The sequence below is a fragment of the Thalassophryne amazonica genome, chromosome 10, assembly GCF_902500255.1.
Source record: "Thalassophryne amazonica chromosome 10, fThaAma1.1, whole genome shotgun sequence".
NCBI lineage: Eukaryota > Metazoa > Chordata > Actinopteri > Batrachoidiformes > Batrachoididae > Thalassophryne > Thalassophryne amazonica.
Window position 1 is genome coordinate 99792305 of NC_047112.1, and position 15729 is coordinate 99808033.

General features: G+C 41.9%; 1 protein-coding gene across 1 annotated transcript in view; it reads left to right on the forward strand.

Moving 5' to 3' along the window:
* The window catches only part of slc9a7 (solute carrier family 9 member 7), a 152597-nt gene that overhangs the window by 110024 nt on the left and 26844 nt on the right, over nucleotides 1-15729 (forward strand). The window contains exons 13-14 of the mRNA XM_034180614.1: nucleotides 12314-12377; nucleotides 14203-14285. Coding sequence (XP_034036505.1) covers nucleotides 12314-12377; nucleotides 14203-14285 — 147 coding nt within the window. The remainder of the gene's footprint in view (nucleotides 1-12313; nucleotides 12378-14202; nucleotides 14286-15729) is intronic.

The window sequence follows — 15729 nt, forward strand, 5'->3', positions numbered from 1 at the left end:
AAGTAGGTCATGTCTTCTATGACCTGTCCCTTCAGTTTCACATCAGGAAGCTTTGGATTGACCACGTTTGGTGGGGCCTGTTACAGGACCTGTGTCTTCTTTAGGTTGATGTGAAGACGCTGGCTTTGTGTAGGCTTTGTCAAAGGTTTCAAGGATTTTCTGAAGACCTTCTTCCATAAAGATGGCACTCTGCTGTTGTCACCAGAGTGGAAGTCCAGGAGCAAAGTGATGGTGATTTTCCTCTTGGCTCTGTCAGCTAAGGTTGAAGAGCTTTCCATCTGTACATGTCAGTTAATGGTGGCACCTTGTCCTTGATCATATGGGGGATTGTTGCCACGAAAATGAGTGTAGGGGTGGTGACGCATCCCTGCTTTACCCCTGATTGAACATTGAAGGCTTCAGTTTTTGTGCTATTTACCAAAAATGTGACAGATATGTCACCGTGGCGAAGCCTCAGGCTCTTAATGACTCAACACCTTTGTCAGGTCAATGAATGCGAAGTACAATGGTTGATATTGCTCTCAACACCTTTCATTCAAATGGTGGACAGTGAAAATCATATCTGTTGTCCCTCTCGATGTTCAGAAGGCACTCTGTGTTTCAGGAAGGATGTTTTCTGCTAGTGGTCTCAGACGGCAAATGAAGCGGACAAGTGACAGAAATGTCCAGTAGCCCAACAACAACTCTAAAAGAGTCACAAGTTGGGCATAGGGTGGACATAAAGTACCCTGTCTGTTGTTCCGTCACCTACAAATTCATGGCAAAGTGGCACAGCCTTGTTTGAAAAGGTAAAATTTCAGCTGGATTTTGCCAGAAGGCACAGCACATGCATCAAGCCTAGATTCAATCTCTTTTGGTAAATTTGGTGAAGCCCAGCTCTGCACCCTACCTCAAATGGGTACAACCATGTCTTCCAGCCTGTGTCTCTGCAGTTGTGCTCCACATCTTTGTAGTGCTCAAATTTCTTGTCAGATGCCTCCTCACACCCTTCTTCTCAGCACAGTGAGCTCCACCAGGATGATCTTCTTTCCCTCAGTAGAGAACAGGACTGCGTCAGGGCTTAACGTGCTGGTGTATGATCTGGGAAATGGAGCTTCTTCTTCAGGTCTAGTCTAAGATCGCATTCTTGGGCTAACTGCAGGAGAGTTGCCCTGGTTTTATTGGGTCCTGGTGGCTTTGCTCCCTCCTTGTTGAATGTTATTACAGGTGGTGGCTTGTTCTTGTATTGACATCTCCCAATGCTCTCCTCCTCTAGAATGTCAGAAAGCACAGCTAGTACTTTGTCATGGTGCCATCTGTATCTCCCCTGGGTTAGAACGGTCTTTCATCCTGTCAGGATACGTTCCATGGTTCTCTTTTGGCCCTTATTTCTGCCTGGGCTCTCCAAAGGGTTGGCTTTGTTGGCTTTTCCCCACCTTTCGAAGTGAGACATTCCCAGTCCTTGCCTTCCCATGTAAGGTGCTCCAATGATGTCCTTGAGTTTGAGGTTCCCTTCTGCTTGGGCCAATGATGCTGAGGCCTCCCACTTTCATCCTGACCTGTCTTTTTACTCCAGCTACCCTGACATTGTTGTCTCTTCAGTTCCTGAAGGTCATAGCAACCCTACACTTTGCTACTCTGAACTCTTAAACCAGGGATGAGGAGGTAGTTGTAGCTGGCCAGATCTGATGTATAACGCAACTGATGTGAAGCTTTGAGGGATTCCCAGTAGTCTTCTGAGGTACGTGTTGATCTCGCGTTCCACTCCTTCCATTACTGTAAGTGGGACTTCATGATGCACACCAATATGGGGGTCAGGCCGTGTTGGTAAACTTCCCTGGGAGTCTAGATTTTTCAGTGTTCTTAGCCAAACCTCTACTTGCTTCTCAGTGCCGTGGACGTTGTTGCAGTCCCTCATCGTACTACTTTCCCAGATACTTAATGGGATTGTCCTTGAAGACAACCTTAGCCCTTCCTTATAATCATGCTCCTTGGCTTTCTTGACTTGAATGTTATTGTAGCCCATGTTGGTACCTTATTAAGGTTTGTTAGGATACAGTATAATTTATTGTCCCAAAAGGAAATTTGTCTTGGACTCATGTGCTGCATACAGTGCACAAAAAAAACAAAAAACACACAGCATAAATGTGAATGTAACACTCAACAAACTAACAGTGTAACAGACCATCTCCCCCCTCCCCCATATTGCACGCATCCCATAACCATAAGTACCATGAAGCCATCACACAGTTCCTGCCGCCTTACGCAATCTCATTTAAAGGTTTGATAGATGTACGCACAAATGACTTTTTAAAACGGTTTAACTTACATTGAGGAACTCTATATCACCTACCACAAGGCAAAAGTTCATATTCTTTATAAAGGATGTGTGACAAGTCAGTCAGTATCTTCTGAGCTTGCCTGAGACCAGACTGATATAAAGATTGCAGGCCCTGGTACTCCTTCCATCCCATCACCTTCATAGCAGTGCCACCTTGCCACCCACACACATCCCACCATGCCTGTACATGGGATGATGTTGTGATTATAAGGTCTTCCATATAACCCCTGACTTCTGGTTGCTGCACCCCTGAGTCCATCACTGGGCCTCTGGTTTCCTTTTCCCCTGCTTAGTTGATGAGGTTCACACCCAAGACAAACAGGATGGGAGAGACTATGCATCCAGTGATAGTCCCTCTCTCGAGGTACTGCCACTGTGCATTGTAGTCTTTCATCTTAAACCAGAGATTGATTTGTTCAATTAACTGCTGATTAGTCCCTTGATGTGATTGGATTGTGAGGAATGGGCCTGTAGGTGTTAGCCAAGGCCAGCCAGACTACTGTCAGGTCACCTTTCTTTGATCTGGCTTTGTGTATCATCTGGCTTAGGACTCTCTCCCTTTTGGATAGAGGTGTTTACATATCCATTTTTGATCATGTACGTGGATATCCTCTTTGCCCACACTGAGAAAATTTTACATTCAACACTGAGTAGGAAGATGGTCCTAAATTAGCTTATGCTTGCTGAGGCTTCCTCTTTAAGGGCAAAGCATCCTTCTGCCAACTTGATGGAACTGTGCCTTTCTTCCACATCCTCCAGAGAAGCTTCTGTAACCACTGGAGAAACGGGCACTTCTTGTACACTTTGAAGGGTATACTGCTGAGCCTGAAGCTGCTTCTGTCTTTTTAACCACTTCCTGGACTTCCTTCCAGGTTGGATCATTGCTGTGGAGCATAATGGTGGGATGCTCTACCATGCCAATTTCTGGATTTTCATGTAGGGGAGGATGGCTGTTTGGGTCACGTGTGTTTCCTAGGGGAATGCCTTCACATCCACTTCAGGGCTACTCGGACTCGCAGATTTTGCTTCTCCAAGTAGGGACCTGGTGAAGTTGCAGGGATAGTTTATGAACTGGGCCTTCTTCTTCTCCTTCTTCTAGCTCAATTTTCTTGGCCTTTCTGTCCTTCTTAGTCTTCTGAGATGCTCCCAAAGGCTGCTTGTGAGTGCCTTTATCCCTTCGCTTTCTTCAGAGCTGCTTGTTTAGTATCTCCTGTCTTGATCTTTCCTTAAATTATGGATCTCCTTCTCTCTTCTGTTTGGTTGTTTTGCTGCTTTGATGTTGACCTTTCTCTTGGTTGTACATGTTCACGTCCCGCTCTGCTGTTTCCGCTGTTGTGACTTCAAGGACTCTGTTTGAGTCTGATCGAGGCTAACCCACTCCTTGGTGTCAGGCATCTTTGGCCACTGAATCCTCTTCTTCCTGGGTTCAGGCTGTGTTATGTTGGTGGTATGTGAAATGCTCCTTTGGGATATGTGTAATCTCCAGCACTGTGGGGTACTTTCTGACTGGAGCTTTCCTGCATCTCACCAGGTCTGTGCACTGCACCTGTGTTTCCCCCTACCCACATTTGGTCTTGGCCTGGTGTATTTTGAGGCCCCTTAATTTCTTGCAGGTCTTACTGCAGAAGCACTTTACCCTTGGTACTTTTTCAGTTATGGTGGTTTGAGTGAGCCTCCTCTGTATCCTTGTTATTGTCATGGCCATAACTATTGAATCTGTCCTGAAAACTGATCACTTTCAGAACTTTATTGGATGAGCTCTCCCATTTTTACAGAATCTACAACCCCAATTCCAGTGAAGTTGGGAAGTTGTGTAAAATGTAAGTAAAAACAGAATACAATGATTTGCGAATACTCCACGAAGACAAGCTATTTAATGTTCAAACTGATCAACTTTATTGTTTTTGTGCAAATATTTGCTCATTTTGAAATGGATGCCTGCAACACGTTTCAAAAAAGCTGGGACAGTGGCATGTTTACCACTGTGTTACATCACCTTTCCTTCAAACAACACTCAATAAGCATTTGGGAACTGAGGACACTAATTGTTGAAGCTATGTAGGTGGAATTCTTTCCCATTCTTGCTTGATGTACGACTTCAGTTGTTCAACAGTCTGGAGTCTCCGTTGTCGTATTTTGCGCTTCATAATGTGCCACACATTTTCAGTGGGTGACAGGTTTGGACTGCAGGCAGGCCAGTCTAGTACCCACACTCTTTTACTGTAAAGCCACGCTGTTGTAACATGTGCAGAATGTGGCTTGCATAGTCTTGCTGAAATAAGCAGGGACGTCCTTGAAAAAGACGTTGCTTGGATGGCAGCATGTGTTGCTCCAAAACCTGGATGGACCTTTCAGCATTGGTGCCATCATAGATGTGTAAGTTGCCCATGACATGGGCACTAACACACCCCCATACCATCACAGATGCTGGCTTTGAACTTTGCACTGGTAACAATCTGGATGGTCTTTTTCCTGTTTTGTCCAGAGGACATGACATCCATGATTTCCAAAAACAATTTGAAATGTGGACTCATCAGACCACAACACACTTTTCCACTTTGCATCTGTCCATTTCAAATGAGCTTGGGCCCAGAGAAGGCGGCAGCATTTCTGGATATTGTTGATGTATGACTTTCACTTGCATGGTAGAGTTTAACTTGCACTTATAGATGTAGCAACGAACTGTGTTACTGACAAAGGTTTTCTGAAGTGTTCCTGAACCTACGCGTAAGATCCTTTACATAGTAATGTTGGTTCTTAATGCAGTGCTGCCTGAGGGATTGAAGGTCACGGGCATTCAGTGTTGGTTTTCGGCCTTGCCGCTTACGTGTAGAAAGATCTCCAGATTCTCTGAATATTCTGAATATATACGGACTGCAGGGTTCTAGCTAGCGCAAACTTGCGTTACGGCCCGTACGCTATAATTTTGGAACCGTTTAACTTAATTTCAATACAGCATCTGTAATCAACCATTTCTGCAGCAGACTCCAGTTGTAGCATGAATCGAAGCAATGCTTCGATTCAGTGGCTCGTGGCTCTTTGATTTGCTGCTCTTCAGAAGCGGTACGTCCACTTCTTAACCCCTCTAGAAAGCCTATTAAAATATCATGAGTCACCTTTATTTGTGGATAAAGTCAGTAACTGGGACTCGTGGTCTGTTGCAGTCGAGAAATGAGAATCGTCCTCCGTTCCGTTGTCACAGCTTCAAACGGTGCGCGGCTCTCTACTGAGACAGAGTCCGCTCGGAATTAATAACTTCAAAACGAATTGCCACTTTAAATAAAATGACACCTCTTTACAAACGTTGCAATACAGACAATAAACTACAATCGACTAAAACGTTTTTTCCTCTCAGATGAGACGTCTTGCATTCTTTATAAACCTGACCTGCAGCACAGCTGCAAGAGCTCAGCTCATAGGTATGGAAAGACATTCATGCCAATAATAATGTCTGAAAGGAGATGCAGAAATGCAGGAAAAACAGATCTGTTTATGTCCAGAGATCAAGAATCCACCATGTAGAGTTTATTATGAGGTCTGTTAGAAAAGTATCGGACCTTTTTATTTTTTGCAAAAACCTGATGGATTTGAATCACGTGTGCTTGCATGAGCCAACCTTGAACCTTCGTGCGCATGCGTGAACTTTTTCCAAGCCTGTCGATTGCATCATTTCCTGGTAAGCAGCCTTGTGTGAGGACGTGCAGTGTGCTCGGCAGATTTTCATTTCAGGGAAAAAGACGGAACAACTGGAGCAGCGCCGTATCAAATTTTGCCAGAAACTGGGTGACAGCCAGGTGGAAACCATTTGGATGATTCAGATGGCTTTCGGTGACGATGCTGTGGGCATCACACAGATTAAGGAGCGGTACAACCGGTTTAAAGACGTCCGCACAACGGTGGAGAGCGAGCCACGCTCCGGTTGGCCATCGACATGCTGAAATGACCAGATCATTCCAAAGTGAACACTGTGGTGATGCAGGACCGTCGTGCAACTATCTGAGAAATTGCAAAAGAGCTGGACATCAGCACTTTTTCCGGCACATCCACTGTGCATGCTGTGACATGCCCACCTCTTCCACAATTTCGCGGATAGTCACACGCCTGAAAAGTCACCGAAAGCCATCTGAATCTTCTGAATGGTTTCCACCTGGCTGTCGCCCAGTTTCTGGCAAAATTTGATGCGCCGCTGCTCCAGTCGTTCCGTCTTTTTCCTTGAAATGAAAATCCGCCGAGCGCACTGCACATGTCCTCACACCAAGGCTGCTTACCAGAAAATGATGCAATCGACAGGCGTGAAAAAGTTCACGCATGCGCACAAAATTTCAAGGTTTGCTCATGCAAGCACACGTGATTCAAATCCATCAGGTTTTTGCAAAAAATAAAAAGGTCAGATGCTTTTCTAACAGACCTCATATGTCCAGAGTTTAAGGATCCAGTGACCAATTTCATATTTATTTACTTTAAGACTAAATAAAATGTTCTTCAGTTTCAATTTAATCAGCTTATAAAGCACCAAATTACAACAAAAGCCGTCTCAAGGTGCCTCACATAGAACAGTTCAACATAAAAAATGTTTAAATAAATAAAAAAATTCAAATACCTAATTAAAAACAGAAGTAAAAGAATAAAACATAACAAAATAAACTATTCATAAGAAAGAGAATAAAAAATAAGTTTTAAGTCTTGACTTAAAAATCTCCACGGAGGGCCAGGTACTAGCTATCCCAGAATGAGATTGCCCACTCAACAAACTTCCCCAGCGTTCTGGACATGAAGGGACTTGGGCTGCCGTACCTGGCTTTTCCCCTTTGGGTACCCCTAGAATTCCCCCCTTACGCACGCATAACCCCCCCCCGGTCCACTTCGCTCCCTCGACATTACCACTACGCTACCCTGGAATGTAGATGACGGAATCCCTAAATTTCTTGCAATTGCACATTGAGAAACATTGTTCTTAAACTGTTGGACTATTTTTCATGCAGTTGTTCACAAAGTGGTGATCCTTGGCCCATCTTTGCTTGTGAATGGCGGAGCCTTTTTTCGGGATGCTCCTTTTATACCCAGTCATAACACTCACCTGTTTCCAATTAGGTGTTCTTTGAGCATTCATCACTTTCCCAGTCTTTTGTTGCCCCATCCCAACTTTTTTTTTAAATGTGTTGCAGGCATCCATTTCAAAATGAGCAAATATTTGCACAAAAAAAACATAGTTTATCAGTTTTGAACATTAAATATCTTGTCTTTGTGGTGTATTCAATTGAATATTGGTTGAAGAGGATTTTCAAATCATTGTATTCTGTTTTATTTACATTTTAACACAACGTCCCAGCTTCATTGGAACTGGGGTTGTACCTACCGTATTTTCCAGAGTAGATAAGTTGCTTTTTTTTTTTTTTCTTTTACTAGCTTGAGAAGGTCCTGCAATTTACAGTCTGGTGCGACATGTATAAGGAAAAAATCATGACCCCCGAATTTTCTTGCAATTGAAATGACAAACACATCGTTTTAACTGCCTTTTCTTTTTTAAAAAAATGAGAGAGGTGAAACTTCCTAATGGGCCTTTATTCCTTTCAGCACGTGTTTAAAACAGAGTCGGGTCACACGTAGTGTTCTTTAAATGAGCGATAGTGGTAGCGTTACTATTTTGAGCTTTTCCTTATGTCGGGCTCAAGATAAAATACAATTAGCAGTCATGCTCACTTCAAGCAAATATGTATGAATAAATGTCTTCATCAAACAGCAAAGAGTGTTGTCTAATGACACAAAGAACTGCGCCATAAAAATGCAGAATAACAGACGTTCATGTCTGTGTGCGCGCACTGTTAAGGTGAACGCAAACAGATGTTTCTTTACACAGCAGAGCAACAACGTGAACAGGAAACAGATAAATGCGCTATGAACTGATTTAAAACAGAACTTACCTTAAGTTTCCGTTGGACCACTGTCATTCTGTATCCGACATGATCACTTTCCACCGCATCGTCACTTTTTCTTTGGCATTTTCACTTTGTTTGCATGACAGACGAGGGTTGTCCCTGGATGTAGAAAAATTGCGTCATAATTTACCCCTTTAGGGTCCCGGCCCTCAAACAAGACTTGCGCTGGCCCGATAAAACTGAATGAACTCTGCGTCATTGGTGATTTGGTATTAGATTCTGCTCTTCCAAACCAAAAAAAATTCTAAAAAGAGATTTTATTATTATTGCTCAAAATTATAAATGGCAGAACAAAATGCAGTAGTTAGAAATTTCTATTTTAACTTCCAAGTGCTAATTTATGAAATATTAGTGAAGCTTGAATCTTCGACTGGACTGGGTTGCTTGATGCGAGGACGTTCGCTTCAAATCGCAGAAGCTTCCTCAGCTAAAATTCTTGCTCTGGTAGTCTGACTTCTGTCTTGACTCTTGTAGAGAAGAACAAACAGAAGTCAGACTACCAGAGCAAGAATTTAGCTGAGGAAGCTTCTGCAATTAGAAGCGAAACGTCCTCGCATCAAGCAACCCAGTCCAGTCGAAGATTCATGCTTCTCTACTATGGAAACCACCTGGTCAACTGAGAGCCTACACAGAAATTTATGAAATATTTCAAAATAATTCAGTTGTTCCCTTGATGTCTCTATGCAAGTATTCTAATCAAAAGCACCCATTGTGCATACATCACAAATGATCATACCTTTGAAGTCAGATTTGTTGTCTCTCTGCGCTGGTAGCAGCATAGGGCTTTTACAGCAAAAATGTAGAGTGGAATCAAGAGTGAGTTGGCTGGTGGTTAGTCTGTTTTCCATCTCTATGAGCTAACTCAAAAATAATAAGTGTTATGTAAGCATGAAGTGATTAGCCGAACATTAATTTTGGAGCAGCAGATCATTCCAAAAGCAGCTGTTTTACTTTAGAAATACGAGGGGCGATTGAGAAGTTTTGAGCCTAACCCAGGAGAAGTAGGGTGAGTTTTTCCATCTTTTGGATTCTGAGAAACCAGCATTTCTGGAGAATGTGTGAAATTTTGACTCACTGAGTGCAATGTTAAGAAATGTCGGTTTCTCAGAATGCGAAAGATGTAGAACTACACTTATCCTGGATCTGGCTCAAAACCTCTCAATTACACCTCATATCTCCAATCATGTCATCCGCCTGATAGACGATGCTGGATTGATTATGGAAAACTAGGAACAGCTGTGGTGGAAATTACATGTGCTTTGTGTGCTACGTGTTGAACACTAGGCATGCTATGTGCTTGTCAGTGAGCTCCACGCATCAGTGCCTCCCTTCAAATTGGTGTCAGCTAACAAGCTCACAACCATGGGGAGAACCATGATGCACAGTACGTGGACAAATACAGGATGAAATATAACAATGGCAAAGGGAACAGTGGATGGAATGTGTGGCTGGGGAAGATTATAAAATGTTTTGGAAACCTTGAAACAAAACATGTTGAAAGCTTTGTAACACCTGTTTTTTGTTGATGTTGTTCCAGAATCTGTATCAAAACAAAGGCATGTGCTATGTTAAATGTGGCCTCATCACATCAACTGATTTCAAATGTTACATTTGATTTACCCTCTCTTGGATTGAAATATACAGTTGTATGCAAAAGTTTGGGCACCCCTGATGATTTTCCTTTATAATCATTGGTTGTCTGGATCAGACATTTCAGTTAAATATATCATATAGCAGATGAACACACTGATATTTGAGAAGTGAAATGAGGTTTCTGGTATTTACAGAAAGTGTGCAATAATTATTTAAACAAAATTGGGCAGGTGCATAAGTGTGGGCACCCTTGTCGTTTAATTGATTTGAATACATTTTGCACTAATTATTGGAACACAAAATTGGTTTGGTAAGCTCACTGACCCTTGACCTCCTTACACAGGTGAATCCAATCATGAGAAAGGATATTTAAGGTGGCCGTTTGCAAATGTTTCCCCTCTTTGCATCTCTTCTAATGAGTGGCAACATGGGAGCCTCTAAACAACTCTCAAATGACCTGAAAACAAAGATTGTTCAACATCATGGTTTAGGGGAAGGATACAAAAAAATATCTGAGATTTTAGCTGAGCTGTCAGTTTCCACTGTGAGGAACATAGTGAGGAAATGGAAGACCACAGGCACAGTACTAGTTAATGCCCGAAGTGGCAGGCCAAGAAATATGTCGTAACAGTCGTAATCAACCCACAGACCTGCTCCAAAGACCTACAACATGATCTTGCTGCAGATAGTGTCTCTGTGCATCGTTCAACTATACAGTGCACTTTGCACAAAGAGATATTGTATGATGCTGTAATGTAGAGGAAGCATTTTCTGCGTACATGCCACAAACGGAGTCGCTTGAGGTATGCTAAAGCACATTTGGAGAAGCCAGCTTCATTTTGGAATAAGGTGCTGTGGACTGATGAAACTAAAATTGAGTTATTTGGACATAACAGAGGGCAGTATGAATAGCTGAAAAAGAACACAGCATTCCAAAAAAAAAGCACTTGCTACCTCCAGTAAAATTTGGAGGTGGTTCCATCATGCTGTGGGGCTGTGTGGCCAGTGCAGGTACTGGGAATTTTGTTAAAATAGAGGGTCACATGGATTCCAGTCAATATCAGCAGATTCTTGAGAGCAATGTTCATTAATCAGTGACAAAGTTGAAGTTGCGGCTGGGGTGGATGTTTCAACAAGACAGTGACCCTAAACACTGCTCAAAATCTACTAAGGCATTCATGCAGAGGAACAAGTATAATGTTCTGGAATGGCCATCTCAGTCCCCAGACCTGAATATTATTGAAAATCTGTGGTGTGATTTTAAGCGGGCTGTCCATGCTCGGAAACCAACAAATCTGAAATGTTTCGTAAAGAAGAATGGTCCAAAATACCTTCAGCCAGAATCCAGACTCTCATTGGAGGCTATAGGAAGAGTTTAGAGGCTGTTATTTCTACAAAGGAGGATCTTCAAAATATGATGTATTTGTTTTCTGTTTGGTGTACCCAAATTTATGCACCTGCCAAATTTTGTTTAAAGAATTATTGCCACTTTCTGTAAATACTATAAACTTCATTTCACTTCTCAAGAATCACTGTGTTTGTTTGCTATATGATATATTTAACTGAAATTCGTGGAAAATCAAGGAAATCATCAGGAGTGCCCAAACCTTTACATACAACTGTAATAAAACACAAGTGAATAAATGGGCTATCAGTTGGCACGGATCTGTTGTGCGCTAGCATATGTTGCTTTTTTCATTTTCAGTGGAAGGAATGAATCACCAATTTAGGGTGACTATAAACCAGTTTCTAGTACAGCAAGTTTCAGTTGTTACAGAACAATAACTGCGATCTGGCACCTCTGTCACAAGTGTGCACCACACACACACCCGCATGCCACCCCATCCAACAGAGGCCTGGCCTAGAGCCGCCACTGTCAGTCACAGATTAAGGAGCAAATTGTCAGTTATTTTCCACATCAACATCATTTCCAGCTTGTTGAATGTTGTGTCTTGTGTTTTGAGTGACAACCTTCCCACAAATCTTTATCTGCTTGACAATGAAATGGAAATGTTTTGTGTTTGTAGGTTAGATGAGTGCAGCATTTTCAACCTATTTCTGTATCCATTCAAAGCGTGTCAAAGCGACACAAGACACTCAGCACAGCCACAATGAGGTCAAGTCCTCTGTGCTCTGCAGGTTAGTAGTAAAAAAAAACAGTATTTCTGTGTGAAGGCTAAACATTCTTTAAAAAAAAAAAAAAAAAAAGGCAGGGGGGAAGCTTAGAATAGAGAACAGAGGTCACATTTCATTTGTCAGGGTAATTCAGCATCCCATCATGCTGGTGTGCAGCAGTGCTGCTGTGTAATCAGGCCTGCAGCCAGCAGTAGCGTTATGAGCATACACAGTATATTATATACATAAGGATCCTGACAGTTGCAGATAATTATCGCTGTGCTAATAATTAATCCACTTCAAAGTGTTAATTACTTGAGAGTAAATTTACCTTGTTCTTGTGTTACAGGGTTGGTGTAGATCCAGATCAAGACCTGCAGCCCTCTACCGACAGTTTCCAGGTTTTACAGGGGGTGAGAAACTCACTCTGTCCTCAGGAATATCATTGTGGGGCGGTTGGGGTGCTGATGATGGTGGTTACTCTATTTACCCACCATCGCATCAGCGTTGGCTAATAAGTTAAGCTACTAATGCGGTGAGAAACATAATACCCACAAATATGGAATGAAATATATGACAGAATGGGAAAGTAAATCTGGAGGTAAAGAACAGATAGAATGTGTGGCTTGGGATGACACCAAATCCTTACTGAAGATTAGTGATGAGAGACTAGTATTCTAGAACATTTCCAAGCCTTGCAACACCTGTATTTCAGAACTTGTTCCTGGGGTTGTAAAATGGCACCTAAATGTTTCAAAATATTACACTTTGAAAAAACATAAGTCAGTGAACAGCTAAGAGTCAGTGCAGGGTCTGTAACGTGCACTAGCATGGTCAATGGTTATATACAGTTAGGGCCATATACTGTATTTGGACCTGACAATAGAGTTTGAGCAACTACCACAACATGTTAGAGCTTCGTGAGTATGTGCAGACAGTCGGCTTTAGTTTGAGGAAAATTGCAATCACCGTGGATGAGCAGCCCATTTTCCCCAACACGTTGCCTCACAGTTCATGTAAGCCAATTAAACGTCTTCTTTCCACAAACATTTTATCCAAAATAACTAAGCGACAAACTTATTTAATTTTATTTACTATCTCGTAAATTGTGGACATGCATCACATTGACTTTAATTGATGCTCACGATCATTGGCTAGCATTGTATTTAAAATGGGCCCCTTAGTAATCAGAGCTGTCATGTCAGTGTAGCGATGTCTAAAATCTAAAACCTTTCGTCTTTGTGGCTGAGTTTTGTTGATCTGGATAAATCAGTTTGGCAACATCTAAATAACTGTTTCAGTGCTCAATGAAGGTGAGCTGAAAAGACTGCAGATTGTTCGTGTGTGTTTGTAGTATGATAAATTATCACATAGTTTTTGGGGTGTGGGATTAGTAAGTAACTGACTACCAGCCCTATTCCACAGGGCACCGTTCCACTACGATCGCCCATTATCCCAGAAAATTGCAAAAACTGAATGAAATGGCTTAATCCGGCTTGCCTCCTAACAGGCTGGCTTATAAAGTGCATACCTGGCAACCTGCCTGAAAACAAAAGTACGGAGTTGCTTTCTCAGCCAGAACCGCAACAAACGCTGCTTTTGCTTCAGATTTTTACCCCGATGGTGCGCGATCAAGCAAGTTTCAAGCTGTACTCGGGTGGAATACCTCGTTTAAAGATCTTCAAACATGATCTAAGACTATGAACTCCCTGAAGTTAACTACACATTTGGTGACAAATTTGCGAATCGGGATGAAATTTAAACGGTTTGAAAATTTGACCCAGATTTTAAAACTGGTGATGATGATGGCCTTATACCAGGTTTGTTCAGGATTGACAAAGATGGATCGAGAAGTTACTGTGATGCTTCAAAATGCGCCCCGATTTGCTATTCAGGATCAAACGGGAAGGAATGGCGGAATGTGGAATAGCCCCATTACTGTGTTGTCGGTGCTGGTGGATAGTTATCCCATTAAGCTGCACCCCACTGACTAGTGTCTTTAATATCGACAGACTGCTGTGACTGCAGGGCTTGGATTAGGTTTGTGGGGGGTGGGAGGTTTTGCGTTACTGTAACTCACGGCGGTGCAGAAAAAAATCAGCGCATATACTGCATTTAATGCAGATATGTTCTGACAGTGATCACAAGCGAGCTGCCGCACACTGATGTATTTCACAACTGATGTTTATGCAGCAAATTTTGCAGATAAGAACATTTTATGTGTGTGTGTTTCTGCAGGATGGTGCCCAGGCAGAAGAACACAGTAAAACCAAACAGGAGAGTGCGTGGCTTTTCAGGCTGTGGTACACTTTTGACCACAAGTATCCTTTGTGTCCTATAATTTCCAGTCCAGATGACTCCTGTTGAGTGTTTTGTTGTAATTCCCTCCACCAATGAAGTTGGATGGAGGTTATATTTTCACCCCTGTTTGTTTCTTTGTTTATGAACATCCTGGAGCCCACAATTTTTCATATATCATTATGAATTTTTTTTACATATCTTGATAGGGAAGAACTGATTAAATTTTCAAGGTCAAAGTCAGAAAAAGTCTTGAAAAATTGGCAAAATCCCTATCTTTAACATTGAACAAATTTTCATAAATTCACACTCAGTTTTTGGATGTGTACAGTAGTGCAGTGTTGCGCAGACCTGTTTAAAAACTGCTTTCTGCATCCAGAGCTTTGCGCAGAAAAAAATTAAACGGGTTTAATTTTTTGTGTTCTCTGCGTGTAGACCTCAGCATACTGCTGCGTAGGGAGCAAAAACTCGGCGTAGAGCTGCTTAAACTTGGCATAGATCTGCATAACAGCGTAGACAGTACGCCACAATATGCAATTCTACATTTGCCCCTGTGTGAAAGGGGCTTTATCCATGTATTTTTAACATATTTACAAGTATATTAGCACTCACGCTTTTAATATAAAGATGATTTACCGCTCCCTGATGGAAGGGCATGTGAGTCCAGAATGTAGTTAGCAACGTCCATTGTTCAATGTTGTTAGCTAAAATCCAGAATTTGTTCAAAAATATTAGTCCTATCACCTATGACTCAAAATACAAAAGCATACCAAACTGTAAATGTCAGCTCTCCCTAGTTTGTCTGCGATTTAAATTATCCACAGTTTTTTTTTTGTCTTTTCTGCATTCTGCCGCAAGTAGGTGCTTCTATTTTTACATACCTAAACAGAGACAGTGGTGGAAGACATCAAACGCACTACACTTTTCACTCATGTTGAGAAGTCTTCACAACATGACACTTAACTAAACTGACTAAACCAGTTGAACTACAAAAAGGCAATAAATCGATAACATTAACAACCAGTGATGCCGGTAATGCATTGCTTTGTAACGCATTACTCTAATCTGACTGCTTTTTTCAGTAACAAGTAATCTAACGCATTAATCTTTGCAAATCAGTAATGAGATTAAAGTTACTTCTGAGTCACTGTGTATTACTGTTTTTTTTTTTTGTTTTGTTTTTTGTATTGTGGGTTGTTGGCACCTTTAAAACAGGTGTCCCGATGAGATGCAGTGAGAGGTCTGAACTTTGCAGCTCAGTTCCAGTGCAGTGATGCTCAGAGCTATGGTTTTACAAAGACATTTTTACGCTTTTCTTTTTCTTTAAAACTCTGTGCTGCGCTGTGCATGTCCTCGTTAAAAACAGCTGATCCATGACTCGCAAATACTAACGCTTTTTTTCCACCCAAATGCACCTGAGATTCTTTCTGAGGATGACACAACGTAAAAATGCTGATAAAACCTTCT